We start from the raw sequence: 14564 nt of genomic DNA, 5'->3' as shown, positions 1-14564 counted from the left end.
CGCGACAACGCCTCTTCCTCCCAGGCGACGGAAGCGCATGAGGGCCGCGGACCGTGCGGCCTTCTGACTGGCCGCAGTTGCCGTGACGTCACCAGCGTCGTCGCCAGGATTGCCCAAACTGGCTCTGCGGGCGGGCCGTCGAGGGGCGGCCGGAACGCCTAGTTACGGGGACCGATCAGGGACAAAATGGGTTGGGTGCATGTGTGCCCTTGTTTACGTCATTTCCTGGTTATACGTCAGTTCTGTGTCGCGTTGCTGTGGGTTCCCGCAGAACCCCGAGGAGGCGGAGACGGAGAGGCAGGTGCCGGGGAGCCGGGGCGGGGGTACTTGGTGCCGGAGGTCCCGGCGACAGGGCGGTGAGACCCGGACGGAGGGAGCGGCCGCCGGAGGGAGAGCCTGCGGAAAGCGGCTGATCCGCGAGGGAAAATCAATCCGGGGCAGGCGCGGGGCGGGGCCTCGACTCCGCGCCCCCGACCCGCCGCCCGCGACCGGGCCGCAGGGGCCCCTGGAGGGCTGAGGCTGCGCTCGGTGGGTCTGGGTGCTCGCGCACAATGTCGGCGCTTAGTAAGATGTTAGAAGGGTAGGAACGCAGTTGTTGCCAGTCCCCTGCAGCCGCCATCAGGTGAAAGAGCCGGCTGGAGAACAAGCTCGCCCCGGCCTCCTTTTCGGCATCTCGGCAAGCCACCGTGGTCCGTGCTCGCACGATCCTTTGTGTCACTCAGAAGTGGCTCACGGGCTGGCTCAGTTGGTTGAGCATCCGACTCTTGATCTCAGGGTCTTGAGTTCAAACCCCGCGCCGGGCTCCACCCTGGGTGTGGAGGCTACTTCAAAGTGGCTCACAACTGGAGGGAGACAGATCTCAACCCCAGAAGCGCGGAAAGGCAGAGCAGCCCCCCACAGTCCCACAAGAGGGCGTCCTTGCTGGAGGAGGGGTCCAGTCTTCTGGGGCACCTCCAAAGGCCACGTGCCTGCTTCCGGGACAAAGGGGCAGGCTGACCCCGCCTGAGGCAGAGGGAGGAAAGGATGGGCAGAGCCAGCGTTGCTCTAGAACCCACAGTACCCAAAGTTCGCTTCTAGGGCCAACATCCAAGTTGCCCCTTTAGTCTTTGCTTGATGGAATTGGTTGAGTTCCCAGAATTATATGGAGTTGCCCCCACTGGACTGAAAACAATTTTAATGCTGAATAAAAATAAGGGAAAAGAATTAAAGATGATCCTGTGATCTTTCACCCTCAGATGAAGAGAAAGCCAAATGAGTTTCCCAGCCGGATACCCCCCTCCCCCACACCAGTGGCCATCAAGGTTTTTATGGATTAGCCACAAACTATATACTTCCCACAGCACCCCTAGCAGGGCTCTACTGGATGAAGAAGGGGAAATGGGGGGCGCCTGGGTGGCTCAGATGGTTGGGCATCTGCCTTCGGCTCAGGTCATGATCCCAGGGTCCTGGGATCGAGTCCCACATCGGGCTCCCTGCTGCTTGGGAGCCTGCTTCTCCCTCTGCCTCTCTCTCTCTCATGAATAAATAAATAAAAATATTAAAAAAAAAAAAAAGAAGGGGAAATGGGTAAGATACAGGAAGTCCTTGTCCAAACACAGCTCGGCCATGTGCCCCTCTAGCTCCATCCACCCCAGACCAGTATTAGCAAGCTTGTGTACTTTTATTTAAAAAGGAATCACTGAGGGGCGCCTGGGTGGCTCAGTCATTAAGCATCTGCCTCCGGCTCAGGTCATGATCCCGGGGTCCTGGGATCGAGCCCCGCATCAGGCTCCCTGCTCTACGGGAAGCCTGCTTCTCCCTCTCCCGCTCCCCCTGCTTGTGTTCCCTCTCTCGCTGTGTCTCTCTCTGTCAAATAAATAACTAAAATCTTAAAAAAAAAAAAAAAAGGAATCACTGAGAATAAAGTTCTGCATTTAAAAAGCCAGTTTCAAAAAATAAAGTCAGGGGCGCCTGGGTGGTTCAGTTAAGTATCTGCTGCCTTCGGCTCAGGTCATGATCCCAGAGTACTGGATTGAGCCCCACGTCAGGCTCCCTGCTCAGCATGGAGCCTGTTCTCCCTCTCTCTGCCCACCACCACAACCCCCACACATGCTCTCTCTCTCTCATATAAATGAAATCTTTAAAAAATAAAAAATACAGTCAGTTTCATTTAACTTGACTTAATTTGAAAAACAGAGTTGATTGTTGTTTAAGGATTTAGGTAAGGGCACTCCCTTTGATGGCGGGGTCCCCTCCAGTCTCCATCATCTGAGTAGGTGCGCTCCGTACTTTCCAGTCCCCCCTCATTTGTTTATTTATATACATATTTTTATTTTTTTACTTTTTTTCAAGTAGGATCCTTGCCCATTGTGGCACTTGAAGGTCGACCCTGAGATCAAAAGTCTTGTGCTGTACCTACTGAGCCAGTCAGGCACTGGCCGGGTACTTTCCAATTTCTGACGGGCCATAGAAAACATCCAATCCACTTGTGTTTGTCACTTAAAATAATCTTAGATTGGGAGCCATTGAGGAGGGCACACAAACCTTTCCTAAAAACACTAAGTTAATAAAATGGAATTATGATGATGCTTTTTACCTGATGCATTCACATTTAACTGGCAAATGTGGGGTTCTCTGCTGCTTGTGCTGAGCTGTTTTGCTGACAGATTTCCTGATACCACCCTCCCCACAACATGTGGCTTTCCTCTCTGAGGGAGTCCTCCAGCATTTAAGACCTGGAGGAAAGACTGCAGAAGTTGGAGATGCAGGTGGACAGCTTGGCCTACAGCCTGGCCTTGAGTCCAAATAGAGAAGACATAGGTGCCCCTGGGGAGCCCAGGCAGCAGGTGTGGTTTCTGGTCCCCTGGCTCCGGCCGGACCTCCAGAGAGCCACATGGCACACCGGAGCTGTGGCCTTCCAGTCTGGCCCACAGCCCCCCACTCACCAAACCCCAGGGTGTCCCATCACCAAGGTTGCACCTGCCCACTGCTCAGCTTGCCTGGTGTCTGCCATGGACAGCACCTGTGCAGAAGCCTGCCTGCTTATCACATTTAAGACTCCTAGGACAGCCAGGCCTTCAAAAGTAACGAGCTGGTCCTTTTTCTGTTCCCTCTCTCCAGCTTCCAAAAGGACCTGCTGGTTCTGATGTCACAGTCGCCCAAACCCACAGGCAGCCCACACCCACACCCACACCCACACCCCCACTCCTACCAGACAGACTCCAACCCTGCCAACAGAAAAGCTGCCCAGCCCGGCCCTCCCAGGACTGAGCCCCCAAAATGGGGCCCTGGGCTGCTGGTCCCCATCCTAGCCACCAAAGCGGGGCAAGCAGGGCTCCCAGATCACGGGGCTCCTGCAGCTCTTCCCTGTGCCTCCAGAGAATCAGAAGAGGTAACGAGGGCTTAGAGTGCTGAGCCCTCAGATGTGCTACCTTGGGCCCAGGACTGGAGAGTGACTCAGGACTGAGCCCAGAACTCACTACCTCTCCAGTCTTAATCTTCCTGAGTAGCATATGCTTCTAGGTAAGCAGTTGCCTACTGAGATGCCCTGGCCTGCTGGGCATCTGTGGGTCCACCTCACAACCAGGACAGCCCCACGGATGAGTGCACAGGCACTCGGCTGCCCCCACCCGGCTGGCAGGAGACACACACAGCCCTGGCCTGCCCTTCTCACAATAAAAGCAGGGCCAATGCAGTCTGGACAGACCTTGGAAGCAATGTCCTCTGAAGCCATGGCCTGAGGAAGGTGTGTTCTCAGAGGGGCTGTGAGTGGGGACATGCCGGCTGCGTGATACCACCTCTTGCTTTTCTTGTCTTAACCAGAAGCAACCACAGCCCTGATTTTCACGTCTGTGTCAGAAGCTTATAGTGCCATGTATCACTTCACACGGAGTGACGTGTGAGTCCCTGCAGGTGGCAGCCTGCAGGGGTGTGGGGAGAGGCCAGGACAACTTTCCCGGAGGTTGTTCCCAGACATGGCCCAGACTTATCAACCTTTAAGAGTTGCCTGGGTGGCTCAGTCAGTTGAGGGTCTGACTCTTGATTTCGGCTCAGGTCGTGATCTCAGGGTCGTGGGATGGAGCCCCCGCATCCAGCTCCATGCTCAGTGTGGCGTCTGCTGGAGATTCTCCCTCTCCCTCTGCCTCTCCCCACCCTGCACACATGCTGTCTCTCAAATAAATCTTAAGAAAACAAAAAGTTGCCTAGAACGGTGCAAAGGGCAGCACTTCCAAGGTAAGGGTTTCCAGAAGAGGCATTCCCTGGCACAGAAGTGGGGGCTCCTTTCCCTGCCCTCAGCATCCAGTAGTGATGAGCGGAAGCCGGAGCCTCTTCCAGGGAGTAGGGCCGTGTGTCTTTGGCCACTCTGCCCTTGCTTGGGATTGCAGGTATGTTTGGGGGAAGGAGCTCATCTGTCTCAAGTGCATGACTGAGCCATTAGGAAAGCACCTGCCAGGGGTGCCTGGGTGGCTCAGTCGGTTAAGCATCTGCCTTTGGCTCAGGTCATGATCCCAGAGTCCTGGGATCGAGCCCCGCATCGGGCTCCCTGCTTGGTGGGAAGCGTGCTTCTCCCTCTCCCACTCCCCCTGCTTGTGCTCTCGCTATGTCTCTCTCTGTCAAATAAATTTAAAAAAATACTTAAAAAAAAAAAAAAGGAAAGCACCTGCCAGTATTCTCTTGCTTTTTGTCTTGCCGCCTGCACAGCACTCTGCAGGCTGGACTGAGAGGCTCTGCGGAAGGGGGACCTTTCCAGGTGCCCAATGGGCTTGGACCTACAGGCAGGTACCCGGGGCATCAGGGTGGGGCACACTGGCCTGCACATGGGGAGTTCTGATCAGCCCTGGGGAAGGTCTCCCTCTCCGGTCGATGCTGCCTAGGACCCTGTTGTTCACATCCACCAGCCTAGGGAGGGGTCAGCTGACTCTGGGCTGCCTGCTAACCACTGGTCAGGGGGTAAGCAGATGCCTGCAGTGGCACAGGCCACATAGGCCACTGGGCTTCCCTGGGCCTGATTCCCCAGGGGTTGTGGGGACATGTAGGAGAAACCCAACACCCACTCAGCAGTGCCTCCCTACCCTCTGACCAAGTCTGGCCTGGCCCGGCACTACCAGGGGACCCTGGACCCACAACCTTCGCCCCCCCCCCCCGCCCACTCTGCCTGCTCTGGTCACACAGGGCAGGAGCCCTTTGTCTCCCATGCCATTGTCACATAAGCAGATGGTGGGCTTGCACACTGCTGGCCCCCATAAATGTTCAGTACACCAGACTAGTGTGGTGCAGGCCTTAGGTGCTTAGGGAGTCATGTGATTCTTGGGAGTCTGGTCCTTGAAAAATGGTGGCAGCTCAGCTCGACTGAAGGCTGCCCCCAAACACATGCCCACCAAACCCGAGTGGGCAAACTGAGAACACTGTCAGGGACTTGAAGACCACCTCTCTCAACCCTGCAGTTTGCTTGGGTTAGGGTGTCCATTTCCAATTAGCAGGCGGCCCGCGAGTCAAACTGCTGCTGAGGGAGCGGTATTGCCAGCAGAGGGCGCCACAGCCCCACCCCTGATCTCAAGGCTGTGGTGGGGACAGCCGTGCACAGCCAGGTCCCTGTCCCTGCCTCTGGCAACTCTGCTCCAAACCACGGAGTCCCGCCCACAGAAACGGCCAGGGCCCTCTGAGGAGGAGGTGCATTTGGCAGGGTGTTCGGAGCCTCAGCACCAGGAGGGGCTCGGCTCCCCTCCCCTTCCCCAGCAACAGTCTCAAAACATTGGCCTTCCGTCTGGGAGCTTTCACAGGGCTGGAGTGCTGGGACGGAGTAAAGCACTCTGAGACTGCAGAGCTCAGTTTACATCTAATTTACTGTATTTTAAAGTCTGGGGTGTTAGTGGGGAAGAGGCAAAGTGAGCACGGAGTTGGTGCAGACGGGAGTACATGCATACCTTGATGGGGCTGAGGGCCAGCAGGTACTGCCCTTAGGACTCGTCTGGAGGCCCCAGAGAGCAGGAGTGGCAGGAGGTGGGGTCTGAGGATGCTGTAGAGAATCGCTGGGGTGAACCCACCCAGGGGAACCTTGTTTGTCCCTGCCCACGCATCGAAGCTCCCCACCCGGAAGCAGGGGAGGCCCCCCGTGAGTGCAAGCCTTGGGACTCGCAGGGGCAAGGAGCCCTCCTGTCTCCAGGGTCCTGTTCCTCCAGGAAGGTGCCATCTGCATCCCTGCGGCTGTAGCTGGACCCGGTGGGGTTGTGGGCAGGAAGGCAGGGCCACTGTCCCCAGGAGGCACTACCCCTCAGGCCAACTGAACACCCTGGCAAAGACCATCTTTCTGCTGACCCAGCTGCTGACCACACCATCAACCTGCCACCACAACGCCCTGCCCTTTTCCAGATCCTGTCTCCTCCGGGAAGCCTTTGCAACCCAGCCGGAGCCAGCTCCCGCCCTTCCCCCACCCACCTTCCACCAACATCTAGGACCTGAGGCCGCAGGGACGCAGCGCGGCCAGCCGGACCAAGCCCTCTCAGACCGATGACAGCCCTTGCCACCAGAGGGACTGGGCCTTCACACAAGTGAGAGGTCCAGCCACTCCGCTCAGCTGCCTCCTGTCCTGCACTTGAGGCCAGTCTTGCGTCTGATGTTCTCAGCTCACCCCAGAGTCCCTGTCCATCTTCCTGCTAATTCCTGCCCAAAGGACAGCACCGCGTGTCCAGCTCTGAGCCCGGGCAGGGCAGGGGGTCGCGATGGCCGGGGAGTCGGGCGAGCCCTGCGTCCTAGAAGGCAGACGCCCGCGCAGGGAGCCCTCCGCCGCCGCAGGAGAGTTCTGGGTGGGGGGGATTCGGACGGAGTCGCCGCGGGGCAAGGCCCAGGTTCTGGCGGTGGGGAGAAGGGGGCCCTCGGGTGGGCGGGGCGGCCGGCTCACGGCTCCCGGCCCCAGGCCCCCGGCGGCTGGGGGCGCGGGGCGCGGCTGCGCTCGCCGTCGGGCGTGCAGGCCTTGGCCGACAGCGCTCTCTCGCTGCCCGAGCGGAAGGCTGCCGTCACGGTCACCAGGTAGGCGGTGCTGGGCGCCAGGCCCTGCAGCGTGGTGCTGTTGCGGCCCGCCGGCACCTCCACGCGCTGGGCCGCCCCGCCCAGCAGCGGCCCGTACTGCACGTGGTAGCCGAGCACGGCGGCCGCGCTGAGCGCCGGCGCCCAGCTCACGCGCAGGCTGCGCGGCCTTGCATGAGAGATGACGATGCGCTCCGGCCCGGCCTCCTCTGCGGGGGGGGGGGGGGGGGGAATGGGGGGAAGCGCGCGCCTGAGTGGAGCGGGGGCGGGGCCTCGGCCCGCCCCCGCCCCGCCCCGCCCGGTCGCCCGCGGGCCCCCCCACCCCGCTCAACCCGCCCTCCGCGCCCCGCTCACCCGGCAGCGTGTGCACCCGCAGGTGCTGCGGCCTCACGAGGTGAACGTTGGACTCGGGCACCAGCGCCACCTCGTAGTCGGTGTCAGGGTCGAGGTTGACCCAGGCCCAGCCCGTGGCGTTCCCCGGTAGTTGTTGGCGACGCACGGTCCCCGGCTCGGAGCTCGGCGCCAGCTCCAACACGTAGTAGCCAGAGTCTGCGGTCAGCAGGGGCGGCCAGGCCAGGTGGAAGCCGCTGGACGTGACCTCAGAGGCACGGAGTTGCTGGGGCCGCATCGCATCTGCGGGTGGTGCAGGGGGTCAGGTCTCCTCTCGCCCAGCCTGGGGCCCTGACTGACCGGGCAGGGAGACTTGGGGAACAGCCCAGGCTCCGCCGCCCCAGCAGTGCTAATGATAACACGAGCCGGTGACAGGGCTGGGGTTAGGAAAAGAGTGCAGTCGCCCACTTGGGACTCCATCAGGTGCTTCCTTGCCTGCCTCAGCTGCAAACCCAGACAGGTGAGGAGCTATAATGGCCAGTTCCCACCACTCCAGTGGCCCCTCAAAGGTGGTGTCTGAGAACAGAGGACCAGCCACCCTCCCTAGCCCGAGTGGCCAGCACAGAGTGTGGGGTCAGCTCAGCTCTGGACAGTCAAGGCAAAGGGGCACCGGTGCAGCCAGAAGATGGGAGGCTATGGGCGGGGGGACACCCTGGAGACTGATGACGTGACAACTCCAGAAGCAGCTGGATTTGGGGTCAGAGTACTGCCTGCCTCAGGTTTCTAGGAGGAGGGCTCCAGAGTGGGACCTCGAAGTGTGCATTACTCCTGAGCCTATGACACCACATGACCATGTGGGTGACCACGCAAGTAGGTAAGGTTGATAAATGTCTGGGCAGCGTTATGCCCGTTGGGATCCTGATGCTTCCTTATTGAATGCTGGGTGCTCCAGCTGTCAGCCTGGCATTCATTCTCCTACCCATCCCCCATATTCAGACCCCACCCCACCCCTATCCCAGGAGCCCCCACCATACTGCCTCACTGCCCTGCAGCCTTGGGTTCTTCCTGTCCAGCTGCTTGCCCTTCCTCCTGCTGTCCCCTCCAGGTTCAGCCACAGTGGTTGACTCAGTGGCCTCCAGGGGCCAGGTGTCCCTGGGGGAAACCTTTGGAAGGACCCTCTACCTTTCTGCAATCCACAGTCCAACCCCTTCCGGTTTTTGGTGGATGATTAACCCACAGGCAGAGATTCAGGAAGAATCCTGGGGTTAGTGGCATTTTTCAGTGAATAGAGCCGGCTGAGCCAGTAATCAGGCCCTTCATCTCCAGCCCCTCCCACTGTGAGGTTTGGCTGGGGATGGAGGCTGTGGGGGTGGTCTATAAGAAAGTTGGTGGGGGCGCCTGGGTGGCTCAGTTGGTTAAGCGACTGCCTTCGGCTCGGGTCATGATCCCGGAGTCCCTGGATCGAGTCCCGCATTGGGCTCCCCGCTCGGCAGAGAGTCCGCTTCTCCCTCTGACCCTCCCCGTTCTCATGTGCTCTCTCTCTCTTTCTCTCTGTCTCAAATAAATAAATAAATAAAAATCTTAAAAAAAAAAAAAAAAAAGAAAGTTGGTGGGGAGCTGCTAGCCCCTGCAGTGGGCCCTCCCTGGTCCAGCCTCCTCTCTAGCAATCCCCAAAACCACCAATGGTGCAAACCCACTCCCACTCCTCTGACTGTCCCTACCCCTAGGGTGGTAGGGCCCCAGCGCTGTGGGAGGCAATCCTAGTCCATCCCGACCTGGCTCTCTCACCCCCAGGCATGGTAGCGCCGGACACACATACAGGAGCCTGTGCTGTCCATCTGCAGAGTCCTCAAGCTTGGACCCTCCCCCTTCCTCTCCATTTAACCACATCCCACCAGATGCAGCCCCCTGGTCTCTCGGCCCACTCCAGGCCCTCCACTCTGGGGTGGTGCTGTCAGCAGAGAACCCCACCTGGAGAGGTTTACTCAGGCCTGACCCTCTGTCCCACTACAGCCCAGGCAGTGGGGCCTACAGGGCACACAGCTGGAGCGCGTCCCTGGAGGACGCAGAGAAGCCATGTGTGTTGCCTCCCTGCTGGACCCCCATGAAGTGCCATTGTCCCCAGAGCCCTGGCCCCTGCTAGAGGCACTCGAGTTCCTCTCCCCGCACCTCTTCCGAGGTTCCTTGCTGGGGTCCCCCCAGGCCCTGCCTCTTCCCACCTACCGAGAATGGATCCCCTCAGCTCCTGGGCAATGATGTGCAGGTCATCCACATCCACAAAGTGTAGGTGCTTCTCAGCGGGGGCCGAGGCGGCAGCTGACAGCTCCAGGAGGTTGCCCCGGCCAGTACTGACGATGAAGACAGTGACACCCAGGTCCTTCAGCTCCTGCATGGGGGGTCCCACGGGGTCGCTGGAGCCGCCGTCTGTCACCCACACCAGCACCTTGGGCACCCCTGGCCGGGCCCCTGCCACCTCTGCAAACAGCTGCTCCTTGGCGTAAGCCAGTGCCAGGCCAGTGTTGGTGTCGCCCATGCGCTGGGCTGCAGCACGTACGGCATCCTGGACAGCTTCACCTGAGCTGTGCTGGCCGAAGGGGAACTCGGTGTACGGGCGGCTGCCCACATGCACCAGGCTGGCACGCAGAGCCCCAGGGCCCAGGGGCAGCAGGCCCACCAGCTGCCCCACAAACTCCCGAACTCGGGAGAACTCATAATGAGACACGCTGGCCGAGCTGTCCAACAGAAACAGCAGGTCCCCCTGGGGGGCCGATGCTGGGGGGCCTGGGGGAGAGGGGAGGGTTCAGCCCCAGGTGGTGGCCCCCAGACAGCCCCACACCCAGGGCAGAACCCCCAGGGTCTGAGCTTTCCCTAAGCTGGAGCTTACCCTTACCCAAGCAGGCCCTGAAAGCCTGCTCAGCCCCACCCCCAAAGGTTCTGAAGGTGGCACCCCTGGGGGAGGGGGAGAGGGATCCTGAGCCAACAAGTGGCCCACAGTCCCAGTGGGTTCTAACTCGGCACCCTGGTCATGTACCTGGAGTGCTCTCTGGGCTCAAGTCTCATTTGTAAACGAGAGCCAACCCCTCTAAGCCCCTCCACCCTCCCTTTGCTCAGTGGACTCTGTGCAGGCTGGAGCCAAGGGTCCTGGCCCAACACCCAGGAGTGTGAGTGGACAGGCCTGGGTCACAGGGGGGTTGTTTGCTCAGACTTGGCTTCAGGCCCACAGCCCAGCCTCCAGGTAAAGCAACTAGTTGTTGCGGGGGGGGGGGGGGGGGCACAAAGCCCCTGGGGAGACTGGGAGCTGAGGTGGATAGATGAGAGAGACAGCATGATCACAGCCCCTCCCTCAGCCCATATGGCCAGGCTGGAGTCGTGACCCCACTTACAGATGATGTCACCCCTCCTCTGGACCCATCCTCTGCTCCATCTGGACCCAGGAAGCAGGTTACCTGCTGGAGCGGCTTGAGGGCCCACCAGCCCCTCCAAGGCCTTCCCCTTGCTCCCGGCACCCCAGGGGGCAAAAGGACCCCTTCCACTGCTGGGCCAAGGGCAGACAGGAGCTGGGCTGTCTCGGTTCTGATCTGTGCCTGCGGCCTCTGTATCCTCCAATCCGATGGGGCGACTCTAGCCCTCTTACCATCCCATCTCTCTACTAAGCGTCATCCCAAGGAGAAGGAAACTGAGGCAGGGACCTCCTTCCCGACAGACACCACCCCCTTCCTTTCCAGAGCCCCCTCCCCAACATCTGGTGCCCGCCTAGCCGCCTGGGGCACCTGGGCCCGCCCCCCGCAGGTGGGTGGGGTGCCCTGCGGCCGTCCCTACCCCGCGGCCGCGGGAGGGAAAGAGACTGCCCCGCGCAGGCAGCAGGGGGTAGGGGCGCCGCCCGAGCTGGAGCCCAGCCCGCCGCCCGCCTCACTCACCACGTTCGGCGCCGCTCCGCGCCAGCGCCAGCCGCAGGCTCAGGGCCAGGCTGAGCGCCGTCCAGGGCAGCATCGCGCGACGGGAAGGGGCGCGCTCGGCCTCCGCTCGCCGCTCGCTCGCTCCGGGACTGCAGGGCGCGCCGCCGCGCAGGCCGGACCCGACCCCGCCCCCGGGAGGCCCCGTCCCCGAGGCCCCGCCCCCGGTGCACACTCACCCCGCGTGCTGAGGCGCACAGACTCCGGGAGGCGGGAGGCGTGCGCGCGGAGGGACCCAGGCGGGTAGCGACACGCAGCACTCACGGAGATGCGACCGCGGCACACACGCGTGGGCGTGTGCACAGACACAGATACTGCAGCTGTCTTTCCGGGTTGGGGGGCTTCGGGGTCCGCGCTGCTCCTACCCCCACCCAGGAGCAGAGCAGGGAGCTCTCAAGCTGGACCATCCCCAGGCCCACCGCCGTGACCCCCGAGTGCTAAGAGCCTCTGGAATCAGGCCCAAGGGAAACCCAGGGATGCAACGGGGTGGGGGTGACACGGAGAACAAGGTCACCCTGGCAGGGCCCAGGCCCTGGACTCACCTCTACCACAGGGCTGAGAGAGGGGTAGGTGCTGGGGGCTGGACGCTTAGAAAGATAGTGGGACGTTGGGAGGGGCAGAGGCCTGAAGGGGAGCTTCTTGAGGGACCCAAAGCCCCCCACCCTACCTGGCTTCTTGGAGGAAGAGGCATAGGAGCTGGGAATAGCTGGTTCAGGACCTGTCCAGTGTGACCATGCTGGAACTATTGTTGTCCCCATACACCCTGTCCAATGAGGGGCCCAGGGCTTGACCCGAGATCCAACTCCAGGACCGAGGGCAGGCCCCCAGCCCTCTGGAGGGACCCATTAGCACCAGAGGTGGCTGACTGCAGGGGGCATCCTGAGACCACTCAGGCCTTGGGGCAGATTCCCTCCCCTTGGGCAGGAGCTGAGGGTCCAGATGAGGTTTCTCACTACTTTTTCTTTTCCTCTTTAAGATTTTATTTATTTATCTATTTGGCAGAGAGAGAGAGAGAGAGAGAGGCAGGAGAGAAGGAACACAAGCAAGGGGAGTGGGAGAGGGAGAAGCAGGCTTCCCGCGGAGCAGGGAGCCCGATGCGGGGCTCGATCCCAGGACCCTGGGACCATGACCTGAGCCGAAGGCAGACACTTCACCAACTGAGCCACCCGGGCATCCTGAGGTCTCTCACTACTAAGAAGACCACTGCCTTCTCCCAGCCATTACTCTCTGGAGCTGGGAGGACACAGGTCCCCCAGTGCAAGGTGGCAGGGGCGTCTCTGCCAGGATGTCCCCTCCCTTCCCCCCTCCCCAGGAGGATGCTCAGCAGCAAGGACGGATGGGACTCAATGGTTTTCCTTCCTCCCTTTATGGCAGGTGAGGGTGAGACGCTCTGTGAGACAGGCCGGAGCTCCAACTTTGCCTAAAAAAGGAAGTGGCCCAGCCAAGCTGGAGGAGCTGGGGCAGGAACAGGCGAGGACTGTGTCCCCGCTGCCCCCACCCCCTCGAAGGGAGTCTTGGCAGTGGTGGTGCTGGCTCAGCTCCACAGACCTCAGGCCTCTGCTGGGACCAGAAACTGCCTGGTGCTTCCGCCTGAGCCCCGGTGTTGGGGGTGGGCAGCAATGGGCTTGGGCCCCTAAAGTCCAGGGTGTGCCTCCCAGGGGGACCTGGTGTGGCCCCCAGCCCTAGAGCACACCAGGCTGACCAGGACAGCTGCTACTGCTGGGGACAGTGAGTAGAGGCCATGGCCAGGCAGGCTGGGGCATCGGCCGAGAGCTGACCCCGGGCAGGGGGCATTGGGGTTGAGATACCCAGGTGAACATGTGCAAACCCTTCTTGGTTCACCCTCCCTCTCACTGGGCACCCACTGCCAGGGGCAGGGAGCTGGGCCGTGGTGGACTGTCCGATGGTAAGGCAGTGCTTTACCCCTGCTTGTCTCCCAGCTCCTATGTAGCAGGCGAGCCCAGTCACACTTGGGCCTGTGCTGCAGGGCTGACAGGGAAGTTTCCGTCCCTTCTGGAAAAACTGAGCGGGTCTTCTTGGCCATGACTCAGGCCCTCGAGGAAGCAGCCGCCCTCCTCCCCCCGGCCTCTCCATCAGAGGCAGAAAGGATGAGAGGCCCAGTCTTAGGACTGGCCTGCCAGGGCCTCTGCCCAGACTTGGCTGGGCTCGGCTACCAGCCCTGGTAGAGCTCTTCCTCGGCTCTGCTCGGCTCTGCTCGGCTCTGCTCGTCATTCCTGCTGTGCACGCTGCACTGAGCTCTCATCTGACCCCTGGGAGAGGCCCCCCACCCCCCATCTGGTCGGCTGCACTCCCCTGGCCCCCTGCTCTGCCCTGAGGCTCTCCTGCTGCAGCAACCTGGCAAGTCTCATTCCAGCGTCCTGCCCTTCCCGGCGGGAGACACCAGCAGATGGAGGGTCCCCAGGGAGTATGGGGGTCAGCCAGGAGTGTAATAGTCGGGGTCAGGGTTGTGCTTGAGGCAGATGCCAGAGGAAGCACAAATATAATTGTCCGGAAACCTCCTCTCAGAAGAAAGACAGGCTGGGAGGCTGGGGGGGTTGAGAAGGGCAGAGGCAGCCAGGATACAGCAGGCCCTGCCCACCCGCCCTTTCCCTCCCCCAGGTCCAGCCCCTGCCTTGGCCCAGTCTGAGAGCCCCAGAACCTCACTTCCTGGCACTGGCCCACCCCACCCGCGGCTCCACAGGCAGGTGGAGGGGGTTCCGTGAAACCCAGGGACATTGCTCTCTGAAGGCACTGCCCCTGCCCCCACAGGGTCCACGGGAACACTCCCTCCTCCGCACAGTCCGGGCCTCTGCAGAGAAGAAGGGCCTTTTGTCCCTAGCTCACTGTGGCCATGTTGACCTTAGGGAAAAGGGCAGCTCCCGGGGCCTCTGACCCCAGCCTGAGGGCACTCTGGGCCTGCGGGGCAGAGCAGTGTGGGTCCCCACCCTCACCCAGTAGGGTGCCCTGTGCTGCTGTTTTTTATGTGTTTGTACCTACATATGCAACCATGCACGTGCTGGGGGACACAGAAACAGGAACAGGGGTTGCTGTGGTCCTGAGGTGGGGTGTGGGGCAAGCCGGAGGCCCCCAGAACCCACCCACAACAGTAAGGGGGGCAGAGGGAGGGGGTGGCCAGAGCAGCAGGGCCCAGAGGCCCCTTCTGCCAGCCACCCAGCTGCCACACCCACGTGTCCTTCTAGACTCCACCTGCCTGTTTGTGGTCAGGGACATGCCAGCACCTAAGGGACCAGGCCTGAGGGTCTGGAGGTCCTGTTATCT

General features: G+C 61.1%; 1 protein-coding gene across 1 annotated transcript; it reads right to left on the bottom strand.

Moving 5' to 3' along the window:
* Positions 1-5248: 5248 nt before the first annotated feature.
* VWA1 (von Willebrand factor A domain containing 1) lies at positions 5249-12370 on the bottom strand. The gene is made up of 4 exons (XM_027577851.2): positions 11250-12370; positions 9556-10113; positions 7357-7635; positions 5249-7211 (listed from the first exon to the last, which is right to left on the bottom strand). Exons 1-4 carry the CDS (start codon positions 11320-11322, stop codon positions 6874-6876), a joined length of 1248 nt encoding a protein of 415 aa, XP_027433652.1. The 5' UTR covers positions 11323-12370; the 3' UTR covers positions 5249-6873.
* Between the last annotated feature and the right edge of the window lie 2194 nt (positions 12371-14564).

The sequence above is a fragment of the Zalophus californianus genome, chromosome 4 (assembly GCF_009762305.2).
Source record: "Zalophus californianus isolate mZalCal1 chromosome 4, mZalCal1.pri.v2, whole genome shotgun sequence".
Taxonomy (NCBI): Eukaryota; Metazoa; Chordata; class Mammalia; order Carnivora; family Otariidae; genus Zalophus; species Zalophus californianus.
This window is presented reverse-complemented; position numbering and strand designations above follow the sequence as displayed.

Excerpts from the sequence above, each read along its gene's own strand:
- VWA1 (XM_027577851.2), bottom strand. The coding sequence starts at position 11,322 with ATGCTGCCCTGGACGGCGCTCAGCCTGGCCCTGAGCCTGCGGCTGGCG. Across the intron at positions 10,114-11,249 it reads GCGGAGCGGCGCCGAACGTG|GCCCCCCAGCATCGGCCCCC; the intron begins GTGAGTGAGGCG and ends CCTCTCCCCCAG. Across the intron at positions 7,212-7,356 it reads GCGGGTGCACACGCTGCCGG|AGGAGGCCGGGCCGGAGCGC; the intron begins GTGAGCGGGGCG and ends CCCCCCCCGCAG.